This window comes from Canis lupus, chromosome 5 (genome assembly GCF_048164855.1).
Source record: "Canis lupus baileyi chromosome 5, mCanLup2.hap1, whole genome shotgun sequence".
Classification (NCBI taxonomy): domain Eukaryota; kingdom Metazoa; phylum Chordata; class Mammalia; order Carnivora; family Canidae; genus Canis; species Canis lupus.
This window is the reverse complement of record NC_132842.1, coordinates 14,375,821-14,393,135: the sequence shown is the minus strand read 5'-3', so window position 1 is coordinate 14,393,135 and position 17,315 is coordinate 14,375,821. Positions and strand designations below refer to the sequence as shown.

The 17,315-nt window shown below is 42.5% G+C and overlaps 1 protein-coding gene across 23 annotated transcripts in view; it reads left to right on the top strand.

The window, feature by feature from the left end:
• Nucleotides 1-17,315, top strand: part of SVIL (supervillin) — a 230,893-nt gene that overhangs the window by 170,435 nt on the left and 43,143 nt on the right. For 12 of the 23 annotated variants that reach the window (XM_072825542.1, XM_072825543.1, XM_072825544.1 and 9 more), the window contains 6 exons: nucleotides 1,602-1,845; nucleotides 2,284-2,857; nucleotides 3,674-3,896; nucleotides 11,524-11,653; nucleotides 15,673-15,720; nucleotides 16,265-16,342. In XM_072825542.1, coding sequence (XP_072681643.1) covers nucleotides 1,602-1,845; nucleotides 2,284-2,857; nucleotides 3,674-3,896; nucleotides 11,524-11,653; nucleotides 15,673-15,720; nucleotides 16,265-16,342 — 1,297 coding nt within the window. The remainder of the gene's footprint in view (nucleotides 1-1,601; nucleotides 1,846-2,283; nucleotides 2,858-3,673; nucleotides 3,897-11,523; nucleotides 11,654-15,672; nucleotides 15,721-16,264; nucleotides 16,343-17,315) is intronic. The other 11 variants (XM_072825534.1, XM_072825537.1, XM_072825546.1 and 8 more) reach the window with 4 other exon arrangements.

Sequence of the window (17,315 nt, the reverse complement as noted above, 5' to 3'; positions counted from 1 at the left end):
CTGCTTACATTATGTATTGGAACTAGAATCCCACTAACTCACTTATTCATTTGTTGTTTGTTTTTCATAATCATGGTCACCCCTAAGAAATTTCATCCTTCATCTAAAATACTAGCACTTAATAAAGATTAATAGGAAAATGAGGAGTCAACATGAAGGTTGAAATTCCAGTAATACCCTGCTTTGTAAGCACTTGTAGTCCTAAATACATGCTGGAAACAACCCTATCTGCTTCTAATGTATAGAGAGACAAGACCATGACTTTTTGGGATTGAGACAATATTAATTTATGGTGTCTGAACTTAGATGTTTTACTACTAAGTTTTGAATTGTGATGTTTTGAAAATATACCTTTAAGGCATCTAGATATCCCCTGTTTTACTGTGAGGGGCCAAAACAAAAGAACCAAAGATAAGATTTAAAAAAATCAAATGGCAGGGCAGAAATAGATCCCCCCCCCCCAGAAGCAGGGGTCTGTCTGGGGAAGTAGGTGGCCATTGGTCTCCTTGCTCTGTGCTACACCTCGGAAATATGTGAGACTCAGGTTGCCTTTCTTACCATCTTCATGATACCCTGGAATACTGGCTCTTTAGTCTGGGGAAACCCCTGAGTTGGTGATTAATTGGAGCTAAGACAATATACTGTCCGCTGGGTTTGAGAATTGGATTTGCCAATGGCACCAACCTACATTGTCATAAACCTTCCAAGATCTACTGTGACCAGGTAACGGGAGGTTTCCTCCTCCACCTGGAAGTTGGAGGGATTTATCAGCACTTGAAATGTCCTTTACTTTTCAAGTTTCTGGGACTTACAGATCTAAGTACCTTTTACAAAATTGGTAGAAAGCTGTGAGAGAAAATGCTGCACTAAAGGAGTGAAGGAATCTTTACAATCAATTGTGAAAATCAAAACTCTTCTACAGATATGTTGTTGACAGAACATAGTATTTCCCAGTTCTATAAAAGGAAAAGAATACCTCTGAACTGCATTTTTATTTATTTATTTGTTTGTTTGTTTATTTATTTTTATTTATTTATTAGAGAGAGAGAGAGCATGCGTGGGAGTGGGAGAGGCAGAGGGAGAGGAAGAGAGAGGATCTCAAGCAGACACCACACTGAGCATAGAGCCCAACTTGGGGCTCAATCTCACCACTCTAAGATCACGACCTGAGCCAGAGCCAAGGGCCAGGCACTTAAGTAACTGAGCCACCCAGGTGCCCCTGAACCACATATTTAGAGAATGTCTAGACGTGTCATGGGTAATACCTTGGGACTCTGCTTTATTTGTTGTTGATACCACTGATACATCGTCTCTCTAAGATAAGGTATATCCAAGCTGACTTTAGTTCCTTAAAGAGGAAATTCACTTTTTGGAAATAATTCAGAGATAAAGATCTGCTCTTTGTGAAATTGGTAACGCCTCCTCTGCTACTCATGGTCTTGTTAATAGCTAAACAGTGCCTACACCTGTCTTAAATATCTGAAGGGAGAAATCAACCCTTTTCAAACTTACATGACACTTGGAAGAATGTTAATATTCAAAATTTAGCAGGGGGCTTTTGTTGGTGTTTATCTGTGTTACTGAGTATTTATCCCTTTCAGGTTGCAGGCATCTGCTCACCACAAAGCCTTAGCCAGAGACCAGGCAAATGAGGGCAAAGATGCTGCTGAACAAGGTGAACCTGACTCCTCCACTCTAAGCTTAGCAGAGAAGTTGGCCTTGTTTAACAAATTATCCCAGCCAGTCTCAAAAGCTATTTCTACCCGAAACAGAATAGACATGAGACAGAGGAGAATGAATGCTCGCTATCAGACTCAGCCAGTCACGCTTGGAGAGGTGGAACAGGTGGGTACGCTGTGATTGAATTCTAGTTTGCAGGTCTGGTCTTAAAATGGAGGACCACGGCGTTGTCTCCGAGGTCAGTGATAAAATTAAGGTGATCTACCTGTCGACAGTGTTACCTGTAGGAAATTTGGTAATGACTTCCTTCCTAAGATAGCCATGCCGAGCATGTTTCTCTTTTCTTGTTTTTATAATTTGCGTGCTGAAATCATCTGGAATGAGTCCTTTATGGAGAGAAAAATAGGATGAACAACCTGCTTTTCACCCAGATGATTTTGATCAATGAGATGCATTATACAAAATATGTCTTCCTGCAAAGATAAGCCATGAAACGACACCAAATGTAGTAGTTCAGTTTATGTCTGTGTCAACAGATAAACTGAGATTCAGGGAGACCGTATTTTTGAATCGGCTTTTTGCATTTTAACTGTGTCCTCCCAGGTGCAAAGTGGAAAGCTCATTCCTTTCTCACCTACCGTTAACACATCTGTGTCCACCATGGCATCTACAGTCACTCCAATGTATGCAGGGGATCTTCGGACAAAGTTGCCTGTGGATGACAGAACAAGTGCCACTGACCATAAATTTCCTTCTTTGATGGAAAATTCGGATTCTCCGGTTAGAAGCATTCTGAAGTCCCAAGTCTGGCAGCCTTTGACTGAGGGCAGTGGAAACAGAGGAATGTTGAGAGAGCTGGGCGAGACAGAAGGGAAGAGAGTCTTGGCAGGTGGAGATGGTGGTAAAAAGTACGGGTCCTTTGAGGAAGTGGAGCCACCCTGTCCTACCCTGAACAGAGTCTGGGAAGGAGACAGCCATAAGGAAACCAAATATGCTGTTCCAAGAAAGGGTAGCCTGGAACTAGCTCACCCTCCCGTTGCCCACCTTGGCGATGAACTGAAGGAGTTCTCCGTGGGTAAAAGCATTGCACAGGGGAGCCCAGACTGGACAGATAGGCAGCCCTTTGAAGAGAAGGTTGACCTGGAAAATGTCACGAGAAGGAGGTTTTCGCTAAGAGGTAGGTTACTGCTCCAAAAGGTTTAGAAACCAGCTGGGTTTTTGGTGTCTGCTTGACTGGTTGAGTGTGTCTGTGATTATGTTCAATTAAAGTAGGAGGATGGTTTATAACTCATATCGATTGCGAATCATGTGTGAATTCTCCTCCTCCCTGAGTATCTCTTCCCCTTGAAGCTGATCTGGTCCATGGATTAATCAGTTTTTCAACAATAAAAATAGCTGGAGCTCTTTTATACATCCTGATAAGGATTCTTGCTGACTTCAGGCCACATTAACTCACATAACAGTCTTGTGTCAGCCCCTCTTAGGAGTTGATCACCCCAAAGGGCTGGGTAAGCACAGGGAATGAAGACTTGAACCCAGGTCTGTGGATTTCCAGACTCCTTCCACAGTCCTGTTATGCAGACAAGTAAGCTGTCCTGCCTGGGGCTTTAATTGTCTTTCTGCAGTTACATAAAATGATAGTGTATAAGTTACAATAGTGGTTTTAGTTTGTGATTATAGCCATTTGAAATGTAAAAGGATGGTTTTGGAGTAGGAGAAACATTCTGTAGTGTGTAGTTAAAGCTCACTTCCTGCATCTTGCACACAGGAAAAGACCAGTTGTCACAAAACCATTTGCTGTGTGCAGTAACCTACTGGGCAGTTTGGTTTCCCTGCAGAGTATAGCGTGCTGCAGATTTGCATAAATCCATGGAGATTGGGTAACCCCCCTGCGCCCACAGATTGAACTCTGCTTGCGGATGGCTGGGGGTGAGTCGCTGAAGGAATGTCTGCCTGGAGGAGTGAGTGCTGACGGTGCTCCTTTCCTTCCCAGCAGAGTTTGGGGAGCCTGCTTCTGAGCAGACGGGAACAGCAGCCGGGAAAACCGTCACCCAGACTGCAGCCCCCATGTCCTGGAAGCAGCATGATTCTGTAGAACCAGTACAGGAGAAGTACCCCAGGAATCCATGTGCCATGTTTGCTGCCGGAGAGATCAAAGTGCCAGCGGTGGAGGGCATTCTGGATTCAGCCAGCAAAACCATGTCAATTAAAGAAAGGTAATAGGATTGAATGATTAAGAAGTAATTCTATTGGGGAGGAGCTGACAACTTGCTCATAGGAAAATATCCAAGTAATGGGCAGAGATGACGTCGTGATCCTGGACGTGTAGGGGGTGGTGACCGTGAAGGAGTGTCAGTTCCAGACTTAGATGAGGGAAAAAGACGCAGACTTCCTCTTGCTTCATTTGTTTGGGGTTCCATTGTCTTTTTTTCATATGAAATTCTTTGTCCGGTGATGGGAGCTGAGATCCTGGCTCTTTCCCCATCAGACACATGGCTTCAAATTGAATGCATCCACTGCTTTGTGACTATGTAAAGTATGTGTTAGATGGAATGAAGATAAACCCATATTTGGGACATATGTCTTTGGGACTAGAATCTAAGTTTTGTTTATTCTACAGAAAGTGAGATGGATGACTCTTCTGAACTGGGTTTAGAAATTTTATATCAGATAATAGCTATGAAAGATTACATTTCAGTATCAAGTAACGCTCTAACCTCATTTCATTCAAAAGAATAATGGAGTATTGAAAGGATATGTTTAAATGGGACAGATACAAAGACCTGGAGGAAATATTTAGCCACCGAGGAATTAAGCAGCAAAAGATGTCATAGCGACAGAAAGACTGGCTGCAAAAGATCTCTATACATTTCCAGTGTGACAAGCACCATCTACTCTGCCCAGCTGGACCCTTCCTTAGCACCTCCCATCATTCAGAAGCTTTCTTTCTCTGTCAGGAAGTGGCTACTCTGATTTTTCTGAATGCATTTTGCACTCCCTAAGACTATATCTCAAGCCGCAATGAAAATTCATCATTCTGTTTTCAAGTCAAACTTTTTGAGCATGATTCATAAAAGGTTAGATAGATGGAACCTTTCACAACTGACAAATTAGTAAGATTGTTAAATCTTACTTTTGCCTTCACTTGTTTAAAATTCATAATAGGTGAGACTGCTGGACCGGACTTAGATGAAAGGGCTGATGTTACCCCTTCAGCTAAATAACGGTGATGTCTTGAATCAGGGAAGCTGTCTGGCCTGTGCTGGCGTGAAGGCCTCCTCCACAGACACCAGGACCAGAGAGATTCTGATCCCAGGGATCCTACTTCTGATAATCAGTTGGATGAGAAGGAAGAGACATCATTTAAGGGAATTAATGACAAATATCTCTTACACACAAGTTTCAGGTATTTTATACATCAGAAAATATTCCCAGGGTGAAATTACAGTGAAAAATATCAATATGCCCCCTTCTTTCACAGGCTCTTAAAGGAAAGTCTCCATCTTTGGGTATGATCTGTCTGCTGGGACTTAGGACTTTTGATGAAGAAGTTTTGTGCCTTTCCACTATGCAGTAAATCTTGATTTACCTGCCTGTTCTTGGTAAATTTGAGTTTATCTGTATCTTTCTGTGACCTGCCTGGAAGTGGGTTCAAAATTGGCTGTCCGTGCACAGGCATCTATCTTCTGGCCAGTGGGAGACAGAACTTCTCACAGTCTCCAAGAGACTCCTGATCCCATTCTGTTGAGAACCATGAGAGTAAGGAATATTTCAGTTATTGAGCTTTTTAAAAATATATGCTTAAAAAAGGATGAGGGACACTTTTTTAAACATTTTTTTTTTTAATCACAGATGGACTGTAAAAATACAGTTTTATTTTTTCAGGAAAGTACAAATAAAAGTACTGTCAAGATAAGGGGGAAAGATCACTGGCGATGTATTTCTATTAGCATCATTTATGACAAACATAGCTGCTAATTAAGGAAGAGAGACACTTCTCTTAGAAAATACATTGCCAGTGATCTTTTCCCCCTTATCTTAATAGTACTTTTATTTGTACTCTGCTAAAAAAAGAAAACTCTGTATCTTGACAGTCCATCTATGATCATTTTTCCTTAAGTGGGGCCCCGATCCCTCCCTTCTATAAAGAAAGAATGAAACTTGACCTATTTCAAATAAGAATGCTCTTTGCATATTATTTGGGCTTTCCAAATAATGTGAAGTATGACATGGAACGTTTAAACCTTATTTTAATTTCTGACTGTCTCATTTTACCAAAGGAGGGGTTTTGTTTTTCCAAGAGCCACAAAGTCCCACAGGGGTCAATGGGACAACCCCAGGTGCTCCAGCTTTCCTTGGTAGGTAGTGGGGTGAGATTCACACAGCCCCCACACTGGTGCATCAGCAGCCCACCTGTGCTCCATCTGGGAAACTGACCAGGGGACAGAAATGTTAGCAAGACAGCAGTGGTAGAAAGATTGTCCTCCTCCTGCAGTCATTTTCTCAATTCACCTGTTCTCTACATGGCTTATTTCCAATTCCATGTTCACATCAGACTCTTCAAGAGGTAGAGACCAGACTTTGAAGATTTCCCTCATCATTTCTAAAAAGTGGCATTTCTGGCTTCCTCAGCTTCGTGCATCTGTCTCTTTTCTGCTCAGGACGTGGGCATGTTGAGATGTTGAGTCAGTCATGCATTCTAAGGGGCACCTGGGGTCACCTTCCACCCTTGGAATTCTTCATGTACTACCTCACTGAATGCCAAAGGCAGCCCTCACGCAGAGGTGATGCAAACCCCATTTTGTATATGATAACTGGGTCTTAGAAGAGTGTAACCACTAAGAAATTACAGGAAATCCGCAGTACACTCCTCCTTTCGGGTAGGCTGGGGTTCAAGGAAATGAACCCAAAGGCTCCTTTCCTTTCTTCATCTCTTCTCACATCCAGAATGCCAAGTTTGAGTCATAAGCAGCACAATACTTCAGCTACAATTGGCTTTTTCCACTGGATTAATAAAATCACTATTTCATAACTGCCTAAATGATTTGGGTTTAAGTTGCCCTTGTTTGGGTACTGCTTTTTTTTTTAATATTTTATATTTATTCATGAGAGACACAGAGGGAGAGGCAGAGACACAGGCAGAGGGAGAAGCAGGCTCCTTCTGGGGAGCCTGATGCAGGACTTGATCCCAGGACTCAGGGATCACAACCCAAGCCAAAGGCAGATCCTCAACCCCCTGAGCAGCCACCCAGGCATCCCTGTTTAGGTACTTCTTTGAAAAACATTTTAAGTCAAATAAATTCTTTAGGGGGAAAACTTTTGAAACCTTTTTAAAAGTGTACAAATATTATCCACAGTTACTGAAGCAATCGTATCTGTACTTTCATATTCAGGGGAGGATTCCTTTAAAAAAGGCAAGAAAACCATCCTCTCACTGGGAAATTGGTGCATTAGGGCTTAGTTGAACTGCCAGAATGAGGAAGAATGTGCCCCTTACCAGCCTATAGTGGTCTGCCCCATAGAGGCCCACTCCTGCTTCCATGCCCCCTACAGTTCCCTCCACCCACTACCTGCTCCCCACCAGTCAAAGGCTATGTCCCTACTTCCTCTACAGGGACTGGAGGCTCTTGCTCAAGATTTCAGCTCCAGAGGGCCCCCAGATTTACTTAAGACTTAGGGACAGAGATGTCTGTCCCCTTTGCAGACTCCTTTTCTGATCTTTGATTTGTCCTCATTTAAAAGACACATGAGCTCACTCCTGCGGCCTGCAAACCAGCCAAGACCAAGATCTGATACAAGTACTAATCAGTGCTCGTCAGGCCTATCTGAAATCTGTGCAGTGCCTGTGATTCTCTGAAATGTGGGGGCATTTTTCAAGGGGAACGGAAAAAGAAAAACTGTAAGACTAAGGGGCACGTGGTTTCGTGTCCCACATTTGACCCAGCCCTGACTGCCGAGAACCTGCAGAGCCTGGTCTAAGCAGGCCGGCCTCTCAGACCAGGCTGAACACAACATGTCAGGCCAGCGTTCCCTGCTGAGAAGAGTGTGGGCCTGGGCAAGAGAAGCAGACATTTCCCCAGGCGGCCTTGGAAGCACACATCATGGTGGCCCCAGGCCAGGCCTTGGGGTTAATAGGCTAAGCCAGTGCCACTCACTGGGTTCCCAGCCTCAGACTAAGCAGATGCCTAGGCTCTCAACATCACAGCCCTGCAAATAGCACTTGGACTTGGTGGATGTTAAAAGTGCTGACAGTTGTTGGAATTGCATAGGCAGTAATTTATGTCATGTGTAGGAGCAGACGTTTCGCTCCTCAGCCCCCACCAGTGCACAGCGGTCTCCTTGACTCAGAGGGTCATGGGATCACAGGAGGAGAGAAAGGCGTCCCACCCTCCTCAGCTTGTTGAACACCAAGTAGGAAATCTGAAGGGACAGGAATGATGCATTGCAGTTTCAGTGCATGTTATTTTTAAGTTAGCCATCATTTACACTCCATAAGCTAGGGCTGGGTCCAAGTGCCATGTGGGCTAAATTGAAACATTGCTTCTTCCATGTTATCCTACTCACTCTGTAGTCTTTGGAAGTGCCAGACGATGACCCTGCCAACACATCCAGAAGCAAGATTTCAGGTTTTTGGAATGGATGAATTCTTTGAAGGCCATCTCGGGAGGAGGTGGGGGGGACAACATTATAAGAAAGCCAGGATACTATGCAGTTTCTAAAACATTTGGACAAAAATGTGTCCGGTCAGCTAACAACACTAGTGTAGAGAGACAAGGCACATATTGGGAAGCAGGGCACCCCCACCTGGGAACCGAAAATCCCTGCCCCCTGACACACAGCGTGACCTCCGTCAATGAAATCCTTGGCCTGTGTGTGCACTCTCGCCTCATCTGTCACATTGAGAACAATATCCAGTTTTTTTGAAACCAGTAGAGCATGAGTGGACTATAAAGTGATTATTATATTCCACAGATTGCTTTTTTCTAAGTCAGGTTTACGTTCCTCAGAGCAGACACCAAGGAAACCATATGGTTATTTGGATTATGTTTTCATTGCTCCGGATACCCAGGAGCTTTATTTTGAGAACATCCTCAAAGACTGTAACACAGTGTTTCCCATAAGCCCAATCATGAGGATGAATTTGACTTTTTGGATTCTCTCAACTCATTTGGGATCAAATCTGATTAAAAAGGTAGATGGCCAACAGGTCTGTGTCAAAGGTGAAGTAAGAGACAGAAGCTGGTTCTGAGACCGGTTTGCAAGGAGAATATGAGGAAGATGAATATCTCTTGTCACAAGATGGTAAATTAGAAGTACTTTTCCATTTGGGTGTAAAAATACTGGCAATACTCACTTTTTAAAAATCTCATTTATAGATACTTTGAAACCTATGAAAGCTCTTGCAAATACTAATTATTTTTTCATGATTTTACTAGGTAATTTTTTTCTTATTAGAACAAAACTGACTCATTCAGAATACTTAGAGAAAAGAGAAATCGTTATATAGTCTGAAAACATCTGAAGGCACTGAGAATTTTTTTTTAAGTATATGAACCAGCCCTGGTGGCTTGCAGAGTACTGTCAAATATCACAGACTATAGAATGTAGGGCTAAATGGAACTTTTAGGCAAATGGGACCTGTCTTAGGATTCTGACTCTATCTAATTGCCAACATGGTTTTTTTTTTCTCTACAACCAATCATGTGTCTGACAACAGTTGGGAGTTCTACAATTCAGCTCAATTCTGACACTGTCTACTTGGAGATGACATCAGGTCCCACAGGTTAAGGGTCCCATCCTATAAGAATGTCCCGTAACACACACACATACACACACACACAGATGCCAGGGGTAGGTCCCGGTTGTCTCCTAGACTTTTGACCCTATAGGCTATAGAATGGAGATTCCTATGACTGCCTCCTTTGATTTACTAGAGGATCCTCTAAACTCAAAGGTTTTACTTACTAGATCTCAAGATTATTATAGAAGGATAAACACAGGAACAGCTAGATGGAAAAGATGCCTAGGGTAAGGTATGGGGAAAGGATGTGGAGCTTCCACACTCTGTGAGCCCCATCCTTTTGGGTATATATGGAAACCTCATTACATAGATATGTTTGACTAGTTAGTCATTGGTCATTGATTCAACCACTATCCACTCTCCCCTCCACAGAAGTCAGGGGATGGGACTGAAAGTCCCCCTCCTCTAATCACAAACCACATGGTTGGTTCTCCTGGCAACCAGTCCTCATCCTTAAGTGTTTTCCCAAAGTCACCTGATTAATAGAAAGACATCTCTGTTGTTCCCATCACTTAGGAAACTCCAAGGGGTTTAGCAGCTCTAGGCAAGAAGAGGTGATGAAAACCGAGTATATATATTTCTTATTATAAATCACAATATCACAGACTGACACGGTGGTATTGTATCAGTTCTGTAGAATGACTGTGTGAGATTTTATCTGCTGTCACATAGCAGAAAGGAAGGAAGAGAAAGGAATAGGTCCAGAGTTTGAAGCTCCTGCTCCATTGGGGGAGTTCTTTTCTTTGTTACTTACTTTCCATTATTGACTAAATGAATAGATAAGTCAAGGTATGATTGTGTATAAATTTGTAGATGGAAGTAGATTCTTATTTGAGTACTGCAAAGTTTGGTTTTTTATTTGCTTAGAAAAACTTTCTTTAGTGGAGTCAGGAAAATTAGAAGGGACCCAAGAGACCATCGAGTCCAGTTCCCAGTATGACCAACAAGGAATGGAAGCCCAGTTGCTGGACCTGAGTTCACGACTATGCCAGAGCCGATGTGCTGCTTTGCAATATGCCGTTTATGGACTTGTACTAAGATGTTTTAAAAGACCTGGCCTGGCAGGGTTAGCAGAGAAGAAAGGAGATGTAATCCCTTTTCCCCTCTAATCTTTACATTATTTGAACATCAGTTCAAATGAATTCAATGATCACTTTGTTTCCTTTTATCTTGCCCACATTTGTCCAACTGAAATGCCTGAGACTGCCTCATTCATCATAGGAGAGTGAGCCGGAGCAGCCTCACACTCCTGAAAACAGCCTTTCACAGATTGTAGCATCCAGGCAGCTTGGTATCAAGTCACTTCAGAATTGAGCTAAAGTAGGTTAGGTAAAAATCTCAATTAATTAGATTCTTTTTTGGTATATGGCTTTCCCCAGGAGGAAAGTTTGAGTAATCATTTTAGAAACGGGTTTGTAGAGAATAGTTTCTGTATTAAGATAGATTGGAGAGACCAAGTGCCTTTGGAGGAAAGGAGTAGGGCTTAGAAAGAAAGAAAAATGAAAATCTCAAACATCTTCTTTTGACTTTTCCTGAAAAGTATGCTACTAAGCAATTTTCAGTTTTTTAATGCTTTAAGTTTTCAAATCCATTTCTGCTAAGTTTTCTGCAAAGGAGTACTCCATCCAACTATAGTCATTAAATGTTATTTCACAAAGTGACCAGAAGGGGTCATTAGGAGACATTTTTCTCTGGGGATGGTTCCCTTTATTTCCTTGTTCTTAGTTCTTAACTCAAGGGCAGGGAAAAAAACAGACATATTCCTCTGGTGGAATGATGATGCATCTCTATCTGGCAGGTCAGATTTCAGCTTTGTGTTACAATCAACTTTAAAATCCAGGGGTGGGGGGCATCTTAGAAAATGGGATGTTTGTATTAATTTCCAGACATGACTTTTTTAAGAACAAGTGAAACTCAAAAAGATTAAAATGAGGTAGCCATGGTCATGTTTTGGCCAAAGACTGACTAACCCAAACTATGGTTGTGTTAAAAGGAAGAGATTGGTGCTGAACTCTTTTGGGTTGGCCTGTTTCTTCCCCCAGATTAGCGCTGTTGAAGAAGAGTGGTGAAGAAGATTGGAAGAACAGACTGAGCAGAAAGCAGGAGTACGGCAAGGCGTCTGTCTCCAGCAGCCTGCACATACAAGAAGCGGAACAGTCCCTCAAGAAGAAGGTAATGTTTTCCGTGTTGGGAAAAATCATTCAACTAACATCATGCTTGCAAGTGCATCAGATAGGCAAGCATGCCCCAACTAATTACCACTCTACAAAGCACTGTCTTGCTAGGGTACACACTGCACATCTATCACATAGCAGCTGAAACCGAGCAAAGGGGAAAGTCTTAAGATGTTATCAAACCGGTAACAGCACTGTGTCCCTAAGGTATCAGCAAGCAAGTTCCTACATTTTAAAGTATGTATTTTTACTTTGGTTTAAAACCTTCCTAAACAAAGTCAGACATTACAGTGTTATTAAAACCTTTATAGTGAAAATCTTTAATGGACCATGAGCAGTTTATAAGTTGCATATAAAATGTGGACTTGAATGCCCTCTGCTGAGATTTCAAACCGAAACATACAAAACAAGGGCATGCCTGTGATCAGTAATCGTTTTCATGATCCTGAGCTGAGCATATTTTACAATGAACAGGAGTGCCTTTTGTTGAGAATGTATAGCAAAATATGTTACAAGTGTAAATAAAAGTAATACTTTATCGATACTGACAAGCATTTCATCTATGAAAGTATCGACAGGTTGTTAAATTACTAATGTAATGATGACCAGCTCTTGACCAGTCAGTGCACACTTTCAAAGTTGATGATGACTTTCCTATTGCTTGGCCCTACGATTGCAAATGCATGTGCTGGCTGGGGACAAGTGGGCCACCTGTCACACATCCACTGGCTAACTTCTAGGGTCAAAAGTCTTCAAGCAGAAATGAAAAAAAAAAAAAAAACAACAACAACCAGAAAAATCCACCAGGATGATCACCTACACCTCTCTTAGCATCTGTGGAAGAGAGGAATTATGAATGTGGCCTTCATGCATTCAGAGACTTACATAAAAGGGAGGTGTCCGTATAGGATGGTGAGGTGGGAATTCTGACACCATTTTATATGGCACTTGTGTGTCCTCTTAGGTTAAATTGAAACAGCAATTTGAATTTTCTTTTTTGAGACATATATGCTATTAAAGATAATGACCAAAGACATTAAATTGCAGCCATTTGTAAAATTCTCCAATATAGCTGGATATTAAAAGCTTGTGTGCAAAATCAGGATTTCAAGAATGAGATCTTGAGGTGAAAAAAAAAAAAAACAAAAAAAACCCTGGTCCCTCAATTTATCCCTGTTGCCCACACACTTTATTTGAAAGAGTCTTGAAATCATTGGTTCAATGATGACTTTAACACTCACCTCTTGTTGGCCATTTTGGAAGATGCAAAGAACCCTGAGTTGCTGACAGTCCCATATGGTCAGGTGAAAATTCAGATACAGATGTCATGCACAAAGCCAGCTAGGTTCCTCAGGAACAGTGAATGGGATAGGCGCCTTATCCCTTAGGAGATGGGGTAGAGAGATCATTTGAGCTAGAGGATGAGATCTGAACTACCTCCCACTTGACTAAGGTTTTCAGAAGGCAGAAGGTGCACGTGCACGGTGGTTACTGTAGTTGCCCATGGTGGGGGAAGCACTAGGACTCTAAGCCAGCCTGAGGCCTGAGTGTGAAGGTGTGTCTCTGGGCTACTGGACGCTGCAGAAGCCACAGCCACAGTGAACTTGCTCTTCCTCCTCCTCAGTGACCTACTTCACTCCGGCCTGAGACAGTAAGCTCTTTGAAGTTAAAATAAGCCAATCTATTTTAGGCTTTGTAGCAGACATTGGGAGATCTCAAGTTCTGTTGAGGTCAAGTGGTTTTCACATGGACCCTGATAAGCCCTTGGCTTCTTACTTCCCAAGGGCTGGCAGTGTATTTCAGTGACACCTTCACTAGGCTCAGATGTGAGGTGGCTGAAACCTAATCTGTCTTCAGACAGTCCCCCAACAGCCGAGGAGTGCTTGAGAGACGCCACTGCTTGCTGGGTGTCTGAGCGCTGCCCCAGAGAAAGACATTCATACCATGGGGTGCGTGCAGATGGGATCTTGCTGCATGGGCTGGATCTAGACTTGCCAGTGGAAAGCTCTGCTAAGGGGAGCAAGCTCTGGAACATTCCATGTTTTCCACCAATGGAAGAAGAGAGCTGGTTATGTAGTCAGGGCATCACTTCTGGCACAGTTTAATTCATTAAAGGCACATAATTGTGGTTGCCAAACATTTTCTGCTTGCCTTCATCCAGCTTTTGTGTGCTATAAGCCCAGCCCCATGAATTGCAGGCTGGAGAAATGCAGAGGAGGCAGGAAACAGAGACAGAATTCTAGATAAATCACGTCCGCAGCCCCTATGAAAATCCTTGCTATCCAATAAAAATAGAATGTGAGCAACATAAGTAATTTTAGATTGTCTAGTAGCCACATTAAAAACAAATGTTAGGGGATCCCTGGGTGGCTCAGTGGTTTAGCACCTGCCTTTGGCCCAGGGCATGATCCTGGAGTCCCGGGATCGAGGCGCGTGTCGGGCTCCTGGCATGCAGCCTGCTTCTCCCTCCTCCTGTGTCTCTGTCTCTCTCTCTCTCTATGTCTATCATAAATAAATAAATAATTTTTTTAAAAAAATCTTTAAAAAAATAAAAATAAAAACAAATGTTAAATGATGCCTTGAAAATCTGTAAGTGTCCTGTTTATATCAAAGAGTTTGTCCCCAAACAGAACAAATTTGTGGTGCTCTAACTGGTGTCTCATTCTGGATCCTCCCTGGTAAGAAAATATCTTTTGTCCCAGGAATAGATTTGGGGAACTAACGTAGAACTTTCTTTTCCCTACAAAGACTAGTCGTGTCTCAAAGAATACCTTTTTTTAAAAAGATTTGTATTTATTCTTATTCATGAGACACACACAGAGAGAGGCAGAGACATAGGCAGAGGGAGAAACAGGCTCCCTGTGGGGCGCCTCATGCAGGACTCAATCTCAGGACCCCAGGATCACACCCCAAGTCCAAGACAGATGTTCAACCACTGAGCCACCCAGGTGTCCCTCAAAGAATACCTAACTTAACAACAGTTCCCTGCTTTGCAAATTTATTCTCCCTGAATCAAAATCAATTATTTGGAACTTCTGAGTACAAACCATTTATGTAGCTGACTCTCTCATTCCCCACAACAACCAGTCTGGGTTCTTTCTTTCCTCTCTCCTCTCTCCCTCTCTCCCCCTCCCCTTGCCACTCTTCTTTTCTTCTCTCTCCTTTCTCCTGTTCTTGGTTTAGTCCAGGGCAGGGCTAACCTGACTGCAGCATTTTTGCTTCTCTAGCATATATAATTAGTTCCGAAGATGGGAAAGCCATGTGGTTTGTAGATTTGGCCGGGCCCGCGGTGTCTGGAATGTGTGCACTTGAGCATGATGTGAAGACCATTTCCTCCAGGCTAACTCATTCCATCCAAAGAGCAAGAAAAATGAAGCAAAGTTTCCAAGCCAGGAGTCTCTCTGTTTAAAACTCAATTGCATTTATTTATTTTTACCAAGTAATTACTTTACATTTCAACCTCATTTTGGCATGTTTGACATCAAGGCATGTAGTGACTCCCATACAGTTTAAGATCATCATCCAGCATACCAGACTTTCTCCAGGAAATAAAATCCCTTTACAGAGTTTGCCATTACAACCCAGCTCTGTGCCTGTGTCATGGATGTGGGTTTGATAGCCAGCTGTGCTCAGTGACATCAGGTCAGTGAATCAAGCTAAGACCTGTGATATCCGCAGAGCATGTTCTTGAAAATCCAACGAAGGCAAATCTGCCAGATTTACCTTCTAATTGTCTGCTGGCACTGACATTCCAAATCACAATTTAGGAGAAAGAAGTCCATTCAAAGAGCTAAGAGCCGAGGGAGAAAAAGACTGATGGTACGACCTCCAAATTCAAGATTATCGTCCCACTGATGGGATATGAGTTTACTTGGTGTTTGTGTCACCCAACCGTGTGAGCATGTGCATGCATCTGATTGAACCCAGGCACAAGATCCTTGAAAATGATTGTGACACTCTAACCCAACCCTATTCTTCCAGCACTCTGCAATATTTCCTATTTGTTTTAACCTGTAGGAAGAAGGAGGATTTGCAGATGATAGTGCCATTTCTAATCTGCTTTGGGTAAGCCTGACTCTAACATAGGTGTCCTCTAGATTACAGCCACACTTCTACCGAGCCATGTGTAATTCTCATCAGTGGTGGTTCCCTTTTAAGCTCTTGCTGTTTGGTTTCTTACCTGGAGGTCAGATGCCACCTCTACGCAGAGAAGAGAACTATCCTGCTTCTTTAATTTTTTTAAAATCATATAATGATGAACTTTAAAGACTTTAAATGAAAGATTTTATGTTGAATGCTGAAACTGTTGACAAAAGTCACGGTTCCCCTCTCTGTAACTGAATATCATAGAAATCGCAGTAATCTTGTCATTAACTCATGTAATTACCGCATAGAACTGACTCAGGTATATTTACTGTGCTTGTGTGGATTTCTGTTAGCACTCTAAGAAAACAAACAAATAGGAAGGACTGTCTCAAAAAGAGAACTGAAATTGCAATGAGAAAATTAACATTCTGGTTGAGAAATCCTGTATTTGTCTCTACTCCTCCCCACCCAGCTCTGATAAACCTTCTCTTTTCACCTCTAATCCTCTTGCTTTGCTCTATAGGAACCTGTATATGCTTCTACTTATTCTCCTGCTATACCTGCTGCCCATAAACACCTGTCTTTTGTATCTATTAATCAGGTGAGGAAATGCCTACACATTTTAAGCCTCATTGCAATTTCTGAGCAGTAGGGAAGAACTTGTTTCCTTTGGGGAAATAACTCCTTTGCTGCATTTCAATGTGTGTGTGTGTGTGTGTGTGTGTGTGTGTGATCGGTTTTTCATATATTTAGAGTCAGTCACACACATTCCATCCTTGGATCAGACTTTGAGGTAGACTTGATGGCATTAATTCACCTTGTAATCATGAAACTGGGTCTAGAGGAAAATTTCCCCCTTTAATGTCCAAGCTTTATATCCTAAGGGAAGTCGGAAGCCCAAGGATACACCAGAGTTCCTGCCCCCGCTCAGGGACAGTGCTATCTTGCTTAGCTCGATGAAGGAAGATGTGGTAGAGATAGATGGGTGTGGATTGGTTGGAGAGGAAGATACAGCAAGGAAGAGACCATTCAGACAGGAGCTTGCAGTGATTTTCTGGGATGAGAAACCACAGACCCCCTGCCCCTTAGTCTCTGTCTTCACTGTACCTCACCTGAACCCCAGCCCAGAAAGGGAGACCTGGCTTGGGCTGAATAATTCAGTTGGTGCATACATAATACATGATCATATTTATTTATTTATTTTTATTTATTTATTTTTTTAAACTATTTTATTTATTTATTATTTATTTATTATAGTCACAGACAGAGAGAGAGAGAGAGAGAGAGGCAGAGACACAGCAGAGGGAGAAGCAGGCTCCATGCACCGGGAGCCGGACGTGGGATTCGATCCCGGGTCTCCAGGATCACGCCCTGGGCCAAAGGCAGGCGCCAAACCGCTGCACCACCCAGGGATCCCCATGATCATATTTAAAGCTCAAAGTACCAGTGATTGTTTTTTACTCCCCTTGGAATGTCCCTGGTCTCAAAATAGCCATGAGAAGTGCCTATATCCAATTCATCATAAGTCCCAAATTCTAGCCTCCCTCCAGCTGAGGGACCTTAACCTAGTCATT